The sequence below is a fragment of the Macrotis lagotis genome, chromosome 3, assembly GCF_037893015.1.
Source record: "Macrotis lagotis isolate mMagLag1 chromosome 3, bilby.v1.9.chrom.fasta, whole genome shotgun sequence".
Taxonomy (NCBI): domain Eukaryota; kingdom Metazoa; phylum Chordata; class Mammalia; order Peramelemorphia; family Peramelidae; genus Macrotis; species Macrotis lagotis.
This window is the reverse complement of record NC_133660.1, coordinates 221,806,588-221,822,139: the sequence shown is the minus strand read 5'-3', so window position 1 is coordinate 221,822,139 and position 15,552 is coordinate 221,806,588. Positions and strand designations below refer to the sequence as shown.

The following is a 15,552-nucleotide window of genomic DNA, read 5'->3' as shown; positions in this document are numbered from 1 at the left end:
ACTTAAATTCTAAATCAAAAGTTCTGAACTTAGAGATTGATTTCTCATAATTTTCCAAGTACTCCCCTGAATATCTTTCTCTCAAAATCTCAACACTGAGTAGAAGGAACCCTAGCAGGAAAATCATAGATCAAAAATCATTTCTTCTATAAGGCTTTAGCTATTGTGGAAACAATTTAGATCCTGGATGGGAAGACCTGCCTTTGTATACCAGGTGAAATAGTCTACTACTACTATTAGGGTATTGTTTGTTTTCTTTATCCCCTTCCAGAAACAAGAACTCTATACATACCAACTCCAGAAGCTTTATAATTGCTTAAATTTTACAGGTAAACAATCAAGTCAGTAGCACTTTCTTCTGAATACATTGTCTTATACTTCTTATAGACATCCACTGCCATTTTTGGTCATTGGAAACTCTTCTACACCAGAGCCAGAATTTTCTCTTGGTCTAGGTGTCCACATTAATTATGCAGACTTTTTAAGTTCATAACCTGGTAGACTTTGGGCAGCACTAATTAAAGAAAACTATCCCCTATTCCATATGGTTTCACAGCCCAAGTCAGTTCCTTGTGAAGAACATGTGGCATGGCCCCAACTTCTGCCATTTCCTCATTTAGTGGGTGAGCTAAGCTTGATATCATGAGATCAAAACCCTCTCATTTGCTATTTATCATGTTTTAGGAATCTTTGCCCTACGTCTATTCCACCTGCTAATAAATCAATGGCACCGTCTCCTAGGGAAGGCCCTCTCACTCATCTCACTTTCTTATATTAATGGACCTGCTCCCTTCATTTCCTCCATGTATATAAAATTAGTTTGGGATGCATAGGGCTCATGTGCTAGGACTTTTGCAGCCATATTGATTCTACCTGACTGATAATCACCAGTGAACTCAGTTAACCAGAGCCATGAACTATTTCTAGCTAGTAGAATCCAACTGTAGCTTTTCAAGAATAAACACATCAAGCCAAAGGTAAACGTAGTGTCATAACTTCTTGGTCAGAATCAAGATCTCCAGCTATGAATGGAATCACAGATTTCCTTGTCCATGAAGGACCTGACTTTTGGTGGCTATGCCTCTTCTGATATAAAACTACTCCTCCCAGGCCATCTAAGTAAGGTTTTCACTGCATTTAAGAGGAAGTTAACCAGGTCCTTAAAGGCCTAATTGCCTTTCCTGCTTTTAGTTCTTTTCCACCATCTCTCTAAGGGTAAAGTCCGTGATAGGCTTTACAGTGACAGCCTAGCTCTTCACAAGTCTGATAGTCTACTACCACAGGGTGGTAGCCACTGCTAGAAATGTCCTCAGTTCCTGATAGTCCTTCCGGCAGGACTCAATCCCTACTGAGGCTCTGCAGCATCTAACTTCCTGAATACCTTTAAGTCTTCATATATCTTCTTAAATATGATATGATCTTCCAGATAAACCAATGCCTCAAAGTAGGTCATGGTTCTCAAAAAAGCTTCCCAAGAGTATGTTCTCCAAGCAACATCAGTATCTGGGTCCCAGGGCATCATAGCAAAATGACCTGCCTTGGTCTCATGGCCTTATAGCAAAGTCATGTTCCTACTTTTTATTTCATGAAACTTATGCTAATTACTTTTCCACCCTGGAAGAATTTGCCTTTTTAAAAAGTATACTTGCAGTAAAGGAAGGCATTACTAATGATGAGATTTCAGGCATCATTTGGAAAAATATTTTTTGAATGAGAAGGCTCTCCTTTGCCTCACAACTTAATAAGCAGTCACTGATTTCATTTTGTCTATGGCGTCACTCATTTCATTTTGTCTATGGCTGACCCTTGATTTACTGAAATAAATACAATATTCTTAGGTCATGACTGCTCTCATTTACATAGAACTCTAAGGCTTTACAAAATGCTTTCCTCACAAAAACCCTGAGTTTTAAAGTACCATTAATGTTATTTCTATTTTACAGATAGAGAAACTGAGGCTTGAAAGACTTACTCAGTGTTACATAGATAATAAATGTTAAAGCAAAGATTTGAATTTGGGCTTCTGATTCCAGGTTTTTTTTCACTGCATCAACTTGTCTATGAGTATAGGAGGAACTCCAGGTGGACAGATGAGAAAATTGGAATTCAAGACATAGAAATGATTGGGCAACCAATAATAACTTAAAGGTCAATATTCTTTCCTCAGTTTCTCAAGTTTTTCTTCAATGTCATGAATTTGACTACATGGATAAAAGATGAATGGAGTTTAATCTATGAAGCCTCTTACGTAAAGGAAACCTGGATTGAGCCATTATTGAAGTGAGTAACATTAACATAGACGTAAGCTGTGGCATCCTCACAATATTCCCAAAATTGGTGAAACAGGATACAAGTTTCACATGTCATTCCTCGTGTTTGTATTAACAGCATGGGAAGGTTCCCTGGGTGTGGAGCCCTGTTGGAGTTGACTAGAATCCAGCTCACAATTGTTAAATTTACAGCATGGCATTTGCTCCTTAATACTATGAATCAGGGCTTGATTTATTGTTTTGTTGGTTATCCAAACAAAAGACAATGATGGAGAAAATGTTATCAATGCATTTTATATTTAATAGTGTGTCTCACACACATTCCCCACTTCAACAGAGAGCCATGTTAAACATTCACCATTATCTAATGGGTAGCACCTATAAGTCCTGGGTCTCTGGCCCTTGGCCCATCTCTTTTAAGAACTCACTGAAGCATTAAGAGCAGCTGCCTTTTTTCTTGAAAGACACTTCTCATTTCAGTTGTTTTTTTCATGTGTCCAATTCTTTATGACTCCATTTGGAGCAAGATACTAGAGCTGATGCCATTTCCTTCTCCAACTCATTTTGTAGATTAGGAAACTGAAGCAAACAAATAGGGTTAAGTGACTTACCCAGGATCACACGACCAGTGAGTATTTGAGGTAGAATTTGAACTCAGGAAGATGATTCTTTCTGATTCCAAACCCAAGACTCTATCCACTGTTCATCACTTTAGGCTACTAGATGACACAGTGAATGATGTACTGGATCTGAAGTTTGTTTTATTCCTCTCCTAAACTGTAAACTCCATGAAAATAGGGATTCTGTCTTATTTAACCTTCGTATATATTTGTTGAATAATGTTAACATTTTACCCACATGCTCTCCTCCGATCCTCATATACCCCTATGACATAGACAGTGCAGAGGGTAAATATCATTATCCCTATTTTACAAATGAGAAAACTGAGACCCAGAAATGACTTATTTGCCCTAGGTCACATAGCTAGTTAATCTTAGAGGCAAGACTCATAGTGGAAATACCACTGGACTTGAGAGGAGATACCCCAGTTTGAATTCTAGATCCTACATTTACCATTGCAGTGATCTTGAGTAAATCACTTCATCTTTATCTCAGTTTCCTCTATCTTTAAAATATGGATAATCTTAAACTTCCTATATCATGAGAAAAATGTTTGATGATCTTAAAACAACACAAACATGAGTTACTATCATACCATATTGCCTCTCCGGTATATAAAACATAGTCCTTATACTTAAGGAGCACTCTCTCTCTCTGCAGCTCAGGAGCTAAAACATGTAGAAAATATCTGACTTGGGACCCAGAAAACTTGAGTTTTAGCCCTGCTGAATAACCTTTGTTCCTTCTCCAGATCTTAGTTTCCCAGAACCACATTATATACATAGTCAGTGTTTAACAAATATTTATTCAAAAAATAAATGAATATCTAAAATGAAAGGGTGAACTAGATCTCTAAGTTCCATCTATCAAAGCCCATAATTCCATGATTTTGAAATTAACAATACCATCTCAAGACTTTCTTGAAAGAACCAGACTTACCAGTCTAAAAAGGCTTTGAATAAGGACTCAATTCTGAACTCTTTACATGATATGGGAAGGCTAGTTGGAAAGGCTCATGAGTAAGCTTGTCATAGGTTGGTTAATCTTTTAACTACAGTGGCTCTTTCTACCATCACTTTCCAGCCCAGTCCTGTGCTTTATGGCAAGTGAGCTAAAATATATAGTTTCATATGTAAAGGATCCAAAAGAAAACTGAGACATGACCCCTGACCTTAACTGGCTTATAGTCTAATTAGAGAGGAAAAAAGCATATTAAGCAATTACAGAAGACAATATGTTACAAAGTTACATAATTAAGAAAAGTACATTAGGAATTTAGAAATGTAAAGCTATGCTTGTGGTTTGATCTGGAAAGGAAAGGCTTCACGGAGGAAGTAGAACTGAGCCTTGATAGATGAGTTTGTTATATCCATACTATAAATGCATGTCTTCAAGGTGCACAGTCAACATGCCAGAACCAGTTTGTACAAATTTGGGTTATCTTTCAGAGTGGTCCTTGTGGAAGGCTATGCATATTCCAGCAATTTTTCCATTGTTCATATTCACATACAAACTCTGGGAATTATCTTCAAAATCAATTAGAAGGAAAGCAAGGAAAGATCTCCAACTCATTTACTGTCTTCAGCGGTCATGCCATTATCTGACAGGTTAATCACTACTCTCTTCATGGAACTTGGCTCTGAATAACTTTTGACTATGACCAAGAAATCAGAGCCACCTTTAAAAGATGAAGATTTGCAGGGAGGTTAGGTGGCGCAGTGGATAGAGCACCAGCCCTGGAGTCAAGAGTACCTGAGTTCCAATCCGGCACCAGATTAATAATTACCTAGCTGTGTGGCCTTGGGCAAGCCACTTAACCCCATTTGCCTTGCAAAAACCTAAAAAAAAAAGATGAAAATTTGAAACTATTACGATTATTCAAAAGGATGTGCTCAAGACTCTAGCTAGTCTCTGAAATGAGTATACCCTTGGGAAAAATCAATGGTCTTGATAGGAAACTTAGACTAGAAGCTAATAACAGGGCCTACAGGCATTCATCTCATCATTGGCCCTTCTCCCTTTGGTATCATCTTTGCCTAAATCTCCACACTACTCACTTCTGTGGCTGATCAGAGGACCCCAACTGCATAATTTACAAACCAACCCAACAGAACTTTCTTTTAAGATCTATAATATTCGGGGCAGCTAGGTGGTGCAGTGGATAAAGCACCGGCCTTGGAGTCAGGAGTACCTGGGTTCAAATCCGGTCTCAGACACTTAATAATGACCTAGCTGTGTGGCCTTGGGCAAGCCTCGTAACCCCATTTGCCTTGCAAAAAAAAAAAAAAAACCTAAAAAAAGATCTATAATATTCAAGGCACTGGAGATACAAAGATCAAACAACAACAATAATCAGTCTCTGTCTTCAAGGAGGAGGTTACATTCTACTGGGAGGAGGCAATATAAAAACAAATAAGTTTGGGAATGCTGGAAAGACTGCATAGAAAGTGAAGCGCGGGGAGCCTTGAATGAAGCAGTAGGTAGAGAGGGGCAGGAAAAGATCCATGCAATCACCAAGACACAGACAACCTGACTCTGAAGGGCAGGCAACCAAGTCTCCCAGTCCGCCATGGTCACAGCCACTCACTTGCCGCATGTTTTTCTGTGCTCACTCTGTTTTTCTCTCAGGTCCAGTGGCCCCTCACCAGTGGAACAATAGTGGCTAGTTTAGATGACACCATCAGTTTGTCACAGTTTCAGTCTAACTATTTATGCCAAAGCAGACCCTCCATTTCCAGGAGATTCAAACTTCCTCAACCTCTTCTCCCCGCACCCCCCCCCCCCAGCACAGTGCCGCTACTACTGCTAACAGAAATTGCCTTGCACAGAGATAGCATCATTGGTGGCAAATTTGAAAAAGACACACTTTTTTTTATAGACAATGAATTCCATGATAACACATACATATTTCACTGTTTCTTCACATAGTCAACAGATCAAACATCTTCACCAATTATATACAGAGCACTGTGATAGGTACAAGGGAGACACTAATTTTACAAGTTTTAGAGAAGACAGAATACCTCCCTTTGTGAACCTTATAATCTTAGGAAAGGAGAGTGACATACATGCAGTTAACTGTAACTGAGTTTGGGGTGTTTGGGGAATAGGGAGAGCCTTTTAAATGGTTGTTTCTATAGCCTAAAGAAAGACAATGGTTGTTGATGGATGGTATATGGAAGAGTGTGTTTTGAAAACTTAAGACCTCCAATTCATTAGTCTTGTTGTGTCCCCCCCAATAATTAGCAACTGCTCCTACTCCTTTTATTCCTAGTTTGTACCCACAGCAACACCAGTGAAGCAAAGCAAGGATGAGGGCAGTCCATATACCAACAGGCTGCTATCTTGAGTAGAGAAATTGTAAGAGACCAATGGGCATCTTGCCAGCACACCTTGCACTCTGCTTCACAGGTCGCTTCCCTCCTTGACTAGGCTCTTTCCATTTCCTGCCTAGCCTTTGGGCTTGACTCCACCCCACTTTCTATCTGCTCTGTTGGATCCCTAATTGGAGTATGACCTCTTTCCCCAGTAGTGTTCTTTTCTTCAAAGTCTAGTAAAATGGCACCCATTCCCTTGCCCCGTCTCCGCTCCCTATTGCTGAAAGAATTGACTGTCATTGAGTTAGGTTAATCCATTGCCCACTGCAGGCAGGATTCCCATGAAGGTGAATGAATTGATAGGATCTGGAATCAATACAAGGTCTGGCCAAATACACTGGAAATGAATAATATGTATTCTTCAACCTTTACTACGTAGCGCATTTACTTTATGTCACACTTGATATATGGTTTAGCTCTTTACATGATTTATAATCCTCTTCGATAGAATTCTATTTTGGTTCTTTAAGTATCCATGACTTCATTCACATAAGCTGCTCCTTTTTTCAATGTAGATCTCAGCTCTTCCACCTTAATAGACAATTTTCATGAGTTTCTGATGATAAGTCCCTCCACACTTTACAAGGCTAGTCCTCTGTCACTGAGTATATACCCCAAATCTTTCCAGTTTGGCAGGACCAGCCTTTGAGGATCCAGAACCATCTCTAAACCTCATAGCTGGGGAGAAGATGATGTCATGCTTGAGATTATTATAGAACTTCTCAATAGCACACATCATAAAGTTATCTACCCAGATTAGGTGCACTACGCCTCAGTGTCAGGGCTAGCCAGAATCACAGTTTAAGACTCCCAGCCTAAATCCAAGGTCACTAGGTTGCCGTCCTGCCCCAAAGTCCCTAGGGACACCAGGAGAGAGATCATGGTGCATTGGAGAGTGGTGTCAGAGCTGGATGCAGGACTAAGGACTCTGGGGAGCCGTTTATGACATCAAAACAGAAAATTACAGCTACCTCAGCAAAGGTTACCTTTACACGTACGGGTTTATTGTGGTGCATACATCAGAAAGATGAACGTTGCCATCAGATCTGTGAACTCAGCAATCTGAGGATTTATAAGAACAACAAATTCTCATGGCATATTAATTCTGAGACAATTACTTTTTTTACCATCGTGTTTACTAAAGTGTTCAGTTCAACAAATATTTATTTAGAACCTACTAGCAAGTATACAGTTGAACCATTCTTCATAGTTTTGTTGTCATTTCTATCCCACTTCCTACTGGGAGTGGTCATTCCTCGAATCTCTTACACTTTGTCTGACCTTTCCTTTGAACTTCCTTTCTGAGTAAAAAATTATCTGTAATATTAATAACTCAGAATAGTGCTTTGTGGTACAATGAATAGAGAGCACCAGGCCTGGAGTTGGGAAGTTCTGAGTTCAAATTCAGCCACAGACACTTATTACCTTGGACAAGTGACTTAACTCCTATTTGTTTCAGTTCCTTATCTGTAAAGTGAGGACATATTGGAGAAGAAAATAGCAAATCACTCCTAATATTTTTGCTAAGAAAATCCCATGGGGGGCAGCTAGGTGATGCAGTGGATAAAGCACTGGCCCTGGAGTCAGAAGTACCTGGGTTCAAATCTGGTCTCAGACACTTAATAATTATCTGTGTGGCCTTAGGCAAGCCACTTAACCCCATTTGCCTTGCAAAAAAAAAAAAAAGAAAGAAAGAAAATCCCACGGACAAGTCTACAGGGTCATGCAGACAGGACCGAGCAATAACAAATAGAGCTCTCCAGTTTACAAAACAATTTATGTAAATAATCACATTTGATTATGAGGAAGGCAGTGTGGGCATTATTACTCCTATTTAGAAAGGAGGATAGTAAAGACCAGATTGAGTCATTTGCCAAATGTTGCAGAGCTAATAATGACAGTACTAAGACTGAACCGAGATCTTCTGACTCCATACGCAGCACTTAATGTTGAGAATGAGTCTTACTCCTCTGTTTAGACTGTAAACTCCTGAAAGGCAAAGACCATATCGTATCCAGCTTCATGTGCCCTGCAGCCTGGCATAGGACCTGCCTATATATATATATATATATATATATATATATATATGTATGTATATTTATATATTTATATATTTATATTGAGGTCCCTTCCTCATAGAACAATAAACATTTGTTAAGCTACTACTCTTGGCAGCATCTAGTTTGTGAATTTGTCTTTCAAGAATTTTGATGACTACATCTCAACCTAGCTGATAATAATCCTAGGTACTTTATTTCATTCACTTTAAAATATTATTCTGGGATAGGCCTCATCAGATTATCAAAGGACTTCACAACAGAAAAAAAAATGAGGAAGAACCTCTGCTCAAGGGGAAGGAAGAAGAGGGAAAAGACTTAGAAAAGGAAGCATAGCCCCTTCATCCCTAAAGTGGACCTCAGTGTCCCTCTTCTGTGGGCTTCTTATGACTGGCATAGTCAGTGATACTTGGGTTCTGCTGAGTCTGAATGGGTGTTTCAGCCCAAGTTCCTTTTTTCCAATTGAGTATAAAAGCACCCATCCGGCTGAACCCCTGGAGATACTCAGATTCAGCTGCAGTTTAGGGCAAGGCTAGCTTCCAGAGCTTATCATGTGGGCTGGTTTATAGATATACATATATATGTATATATATATACATATATATGTATATATGTGTGTGTGTATGTATATGTATGTTGTATATATCTATGCAGGTATATATATGTTTATATTATATGTGTGCATATGTTTATATAAATAAATATGTATTATAGATAGATAGATAGATAGATGATGGATGGATAGGTGGATAGCTGTATAGGTAGATGTTTCTCTTTATTTACTCTCCCATGTTTATTATAGTCATGATTGGTACACATTATTCCAAACCCCTCTTTTTAGATGACTTTGAAATCTTAGACTAGGCTTAAAGGAACATCACAACTTTCTAGTCACCATAAATTTGACAAAATGCTTTTCTTACACTAAACCTATGAATTAGCATATATATAATATATAATATATATATATATATTCTGTCTGCTTTGTAGATGAGAAAACTGAAACTCAGAGGAACAATAACTAGGCAAGGCCACACCACTTGTAAATAAATAGAAGAATGAGGCTTCTAATCTGAATTTCTGAATGTCGTATGAGCCTTTCTGGCACCTTAATGTGTACAACATTTAAAGACAGAATCAACTAAAAAAAAATTTAGATGATGTCCTTATCAGTATGTGCTATTAGCGTCTAGCCCTTTAAATCTGTCTCTTTGGGCCAATTTCCAAGTTTGTTTCTCTTCTCCTTCTGAAGAGATGAAACCTTACTGCAGTGGAGTCACGCTGTAAGGCTATATCAGAGCTTTCCTTTTAAATTTTCAGGAGAACATATCCTATCGTGTGTGGAGGCACAAACTTGTCACTTACTCTGCCTCTCTGCTCTGGAGATGGGAGTTTCAATGGCTTTTTGTTCACTGAGGATTTACTGGGAACCTGAACCTCATTGTTCTAAGGCTTAGGGATCTCCCCCACCCCCCAACCAAGGGTCAGACAGAGAACTCATCCCCCAAGTCCTGATGGTCCGAGGGCCTTTTCTCAAATCATCCCTCAAAAACTCTGTGCAGCCTTTGACCCTGCTGATGATAACTGCTTACAGATTTTCATCATGTTGCTCTCTCTCAGTTCTCTCCCTCTTCTGACAGCATTTTCTCCATCTCTTTTGTCTAGGCCAGGAACCTTTTTTCTGCTAAGGACCATATTTATAACATGATTTGTGGACTATATCTGATCAAACAATTAATTCACCCCTAAAAAGGTCCTAGATATATTGAATTTTGAGCCCCTCCTGTGGTTACTTTGGCAACAACAGACCAATATTAGGTTGGAGGTTCCCCATTCCTGATCCAGACCATGCCCACTATCCATAGCATCTTCTAAAACTCTGGACCCTCGTCTCATTTGCTCATCTACATTCAGGTGATTTCTAAGATCTATGGACCCAGCTCTAATATCTCTCTCATTTGCCAGGTCTGAATATTCAGATGGTTTCTGAACATCTCAGACTGGATATGGAGTATACTATTACCATCAAGGATGCCACCTGGTCACCCAGATTGATTCTCCATTTCTCCATCACACCACAATCCTGACTTGTTGTCCAAGACTGCCATTTCTTCTTCCCCAATATCTCCAATATACATTGCCTTCTCTCTACTCACATAGTCACACTTTATCCCTTCTCACCTGGACTATTTCAGTAGCTTTCTAGAAGGTCTCCCTGCTTCAGTCTCTCCTCACTCTAATCTATCCTCCACTCCGTCTCCAAGGTGACATCACAAAATAGCTCCTTGAGAGCAGAGGTTGTCTTTTTGCCTTTTTTTTTAAAAATCCCAATCCCTTAGCCTCGATTCCATAGTAGGAGCTTCATAAATGTTGAGCAAATGAGTGAATGAAAGACCCTCATCTCTGCCTCTTTAAGTTCCAGTGGCTCCCTATTAACTCAATGATCAAATATCAAATTCTCTACTTGACATTGAAATCCCTTGTACCACCCAACTTCTCCTACTTTTCCAATATCTTTTTACATTTTATTCCCCCTCCATGTACTCACAACCCAACTACACTGTCCTTGCCACCGCTCATACTTTATACTCCATCCCTGAGATCTGGCCTTTTGTTTGCCCTCAGCCTGGCAGCCCCCTCTTCCTCACCCCCCCATGTCCTTACTTTCCTGACTTTCTTTGTCACTTGATTCAAATCCTACCTTCTCTAGGAAACCCTTCGTTTCCTTCCTCCTCCCCTAATGTTCCTTCCCCCAATATTATTTTTCCATTTATTCCCCATATATCTTATATGTGCATATAGTCGTTTACATTCTTTATCTTCCATTATATTTCCATGTGAGCTCCACAGGAAAGTTTTTTGGGGCTTTTTTGCCATTCTTAGTGACCCCGGGACTTAGCACAGTTCTAAACACATAGAAAATGTTTAATAAACATAATAAACACTTAATTGCTTTCCTACTAACTATAACAGCAGAATCGAATTAGGGATAGGTCAAGAAAGCATCCTAGGGTGTTCTGCATTGGGGGCAAGTAAAGAATGCAACAAGGAACCCTTTTAAATAGAACTTTTTACAAATGAATGTTTAGCATGCCAAGAAAATTCCACTCTTCACATCAACCAGGAATTTATTTTGTGCTGGAGACTGGAAGTCTGAAGAACTGGATCGTAATACTAGATGGGCCTTTTACTACTCAAGTGACCTCAGACAAGTCATTTAACCTCATTGGTTTTAACCTCATGAGTTTTTCTCTTTGGAAAAATGTAGAAGTTAGTTGTAACAGCCTCCAAGGCCCCTCCTCAATTTCAATCTATGATCTTGTCCCTTATAACACAAAAGCCTGGGATCATAAAATCAAGTTGCATCATCATAGGAAAAGCTCAAAGCCTCTGGAGAGACAATAACACCCCCACCGACCCCCCCCCCATCTTCAGATTTCATCCAGGCCACACACATGCCTTGTAACTAAAGCTGACAAAGCCACAATAAGGGCAAAATTCCTCCCTGGTCTCCCAACAAAGAATGCTTATTCTCAGCTCGCCTCCCCACACATGCAGATGCCTACTGACATCACTGGGAGAATTTTGCCCTAAATTTAGAGACTTTTCTCATTTCTCTGCATTGCAGCCTTGGTCTCAGGGCCAGAGCAATGACTGGAATAGCTGAGTCCCTGATTATTTCCGTGTGGTTCTTGCAAATCACCTCCAAGGTGTGGGGAGAGAAGAGAAAAATGAGGATCTATCATCCAGGGTGGTTTTAATTTAAATAGTAAGCATTAAAATAAAAGTCAACAGAAAAATAGGGCCAGGAGAGGCAAACGTTGGCTGTTCCATCAGCACCACCTTCTGTTTCCCAATTTCTACTCTTTCAACTCAATCTCACCTCATCTTCAGTGTTTAAATTCAATAAGATTGTGCCCTCCATCCACTGCCTCCTTTTTGAACACTGAGGATGATGGGCAGTCATGTGATTTCATGATTTGATATCATTTCAGGTGGTAGTTGTTAATCTCTTTTTATTAGGTTAATACCGCCCTCTGTTTACTGTTTGTTAGATGGTCGCAGTGAGTTCAGATAATCTCTTAATCAACATGATTAAGATACTGTTGCTCTCTACTCACACACTTCAGCTTAGCTAATAATGGACACCTTTGCTTCAAAGCATAGGCAGAAGATTTTTGATATGCTAATAGTGTTAATTGTGAGCAGTAGCATAGAGTCTAGGTGGTGCAGTGGATAGAGCCACCAGCCCAGAAGCCAGGAGGACCTGAGTTCAAATCTGTCCTCAAACCCTGGACTTGCTGTGCATATCTTGAGCAGTTCACTTAACCCTGATTACCTCACATTCAGGGCCCTCTCTAGTTGTCCTGATCCATATCTGGCCACTGGACCCAGAGAAAGTGAGACTGGTGACTTAGGACGGTGCCCTCTCATTCAAATCCAATTCACATGCTTGTCATGGCATCTCCTCCCTGATGTCATGGTGGTATTCAAGAACAAAGGACAAACATCAGCATGGAGTAGTAGGTGGGCAGACAGCCTTGGAGCCAGGCTAGACTCTGAGTTCAAGTCCTGATTCTGATATACACTGGAATTGTGACCCCTGCCCCCAGCAAACCACTTTAGTGTCTCCTCTGGCTAACTAGGAAATATAAGTACATTGCTGGGAATTTGTGATGTCTGTTTTGAGTGGATAAAATGCTGGAGTGGATGAGGAGTAGTTTAAACCTGGTGAAGCCTTGGCAAGGCTTTATTGTTATTGTTGAGTATGTCTGACTCTTCATGTCTGACTCTTCATGTCTGCATTTGGGATTTTCTTAGTAAAGATATTTGAGTGGTTTGCTCTTTTCCTTCTCCCTCAAGAGGGAATTGAGGCAGAGTGCAGTGACTTGCCCAAGGTCACACAGCTAGTACGTGTCTGCAGCCAGGAGGATCCGTCCATCCACTGTGCCACCTAGTAAGAGCTAACAGCATTTATTATACTACTTTAGTTACAAAATCTTAGAGGAAAATAATATATTTTATCTCCTCTTCACAATATGAAGTATATCGGAGAAACTGAAGAACTATCCACACACTGCTTTTCAAGGGACTTGTTATTCAAAGCCCTTCCTTATTCTCTATTCTTCTACAGCATATCCATCCTTTTAGTCATCTTCCCTTTCTGCAATCCCCATGTTTTCCCATATCTGTGTAAACTAGCTTATTGAGCCCAGAATACCCTTTTACTAATAATATCCCCTTCCCTTCCTCCCCATTTGTTGATATAATTTTGGTTTGAAAGTTGGGATATGGGGTGGGGGTAGTTGGTCATTCAATAGCTATTAGAAGGTTTTAATAATTAGTTTATTTATTATTAATAAATAATAATTATAACAAAACCCAATTCAAATATCACCACCTCCACGAGGCCTTTCCTAAACTCAGTCTTCTTCCCTCACACAGCACCATGTATGTACTTCTCTAGAGAACTTAACAAGTAGACAGGGCTGTCCAAAAGGCAACCCCACAGGCCACATGTGACCTGTGCAGTGCAATTTTATGAGACCTCCTGTGGGTTTACGAAATGCTTAAGTAAATGAAGCCAAGCTGCTTTAGAACTCTCGCTGAACTGGCAAATCAAAATATATTGTCTATTGTTTCAATAAAAAATTTTAAAAGTAAGGTTGAACAGCCTCATCATTATCCGTGCCTGTTTTATCTCTTTATTAGACTATTAGTTCCATCAGGGCAGGGACTGTTTTAATTAAAGCACAGGTCCAACCTTTCTCTCTCTCTCTCTCTCTCTCTCTCTCTCCTCTTTTTTTGTCATTCAAAGTCCTTAATAACCTATCCTTCTCCTACCTTTCCAGTCTTCATACCCCTTGCTCTGTGCCACATAGTCTTCAGTTCAGTGACACTGACTTCCTGGTCACTCAGCAGATGCAACCTTCCATCTCTCAGCTTGGGGCATTTTCTCTGGCTGTCCCTCATCTTGGAATGCTCATGTACTTTACTTTATCTCTTCGCTGCCTTGATTTCCTTTATATCCTCTCTAAAATCCCTTCTTTTACTGGAAGCCTTCCTAAACCCCTCTTCTTCCAATGTCTCCCTTTCTGTTAATTACTTCCTATTAATCCTATATACAGTTTGATTTCTATATATAAGTGCATGTTCTCTCCCCATTAGATTGTTAGCTCCTTGAGAGTTTTTTGCCTCTTTTTGTATTCCCAGTGCTTAGACCATCCCTAGCAGGTAATAGATTTTTAATGTGTTTCTCTTGATGATTGATTGATTGATTGATTTGACCTTGTGTCTAGTTCAGCACCCTATACACTTCACTTGCTTGTTAAATGTTTGTTGACCAGCTGAGTGAACTCTTCTCTCTTTTTGCTTTGTTTCAAGATGGGAACCAAAAATACAAAAACTCATCCAATACCTGAGTGATGTATTAGAGAACAAGGTAACCCTGCGCATAAAGAACCCAAAGTTAACCAAGCCAAAGGAGTTTAATTTGACTATCCCAAAGCCCCGAGGCATTCTAGTTCCTGTTGTTCTTCCTAGTCTGAAGAAGCCAGAACCAGTGAGTATTTTTGTTGCTTTAGCAGGACATGTGAATGTTTATGTGGTCCTAATATGAGAGGATAAAAACTGAGCTAGAAAAAGACCACTGATGGTCAAATCCCTACATCTTAGGTAGGGTCTGGGATCTGATGTGTGCTAGTAATTAGGAATAATTAATGGACTTTTAAGGAAATGAGGATATCAAGAGAAAAAGCTAGACCCCATATTGTCATTCTAGAGAATCATTACATTGTGTTCTGTCAAGCCAGAATTTATAGGAGTATAACTTCCTAGATTAAGACCTGGAAGGAACCATAGAGATCATCTAATTAAATCTTCTCATTTTAGAAATGATTAAACTAAGGCCCTGCTGATACGATAGTCTGAACATGGAGTTGGGACTCACAGTCAGTTGGCAGCACTTTTGTCAACTCATTGTTAGAAGGAACACACAAACCTCAGACAAACAAAACAGGAACAGAGAAGTCTACTTTTTTAATTAACGCTCAAGCTTTCTGAAGATGCCAATGAACGGTAGCTTTACACTCATCAGCTTTGCATATTTCATTGAGGACTTCACTTCATAAGATGGAAGTGAGGATTGTTGCTCTTATGGGCGTTATTTTTTTTAAAGAAAGATTTTATTTATTTTGAGTTTTACAATTTTTCCCCTCATTCTTGCTT

The 15,552-nt window shown here is 39.6% G+C and overlaps 1 protein-coding gene across 2 annotated transcripts in view; it reads left to right on the top strand.

The window, feature by feature from the left end:
* Positions 1-15,552, top strand: part of CFAP99 (cilia and flagella associated protein 99) — a 200,124-nt gene that overhangs the window by 89,156 nt on the left and 95,416 nt on the right. For both annotated transcript variants that reach the window (XM_074229913.1, XM_074229914.1), the window contains 2 exons: positions 2,168-2,280; positions 14,710-14,887. In XM_074229913.1, coding sequence (XP_074086014.1) covers positions 2,168-2,280; positions 14,710-14,887 — 291 coding nt within the window. The remainder of the gene's footprint in view (positions 1-2,167; positions 2,281-14,709; positions 14,888-15,552) is intronic.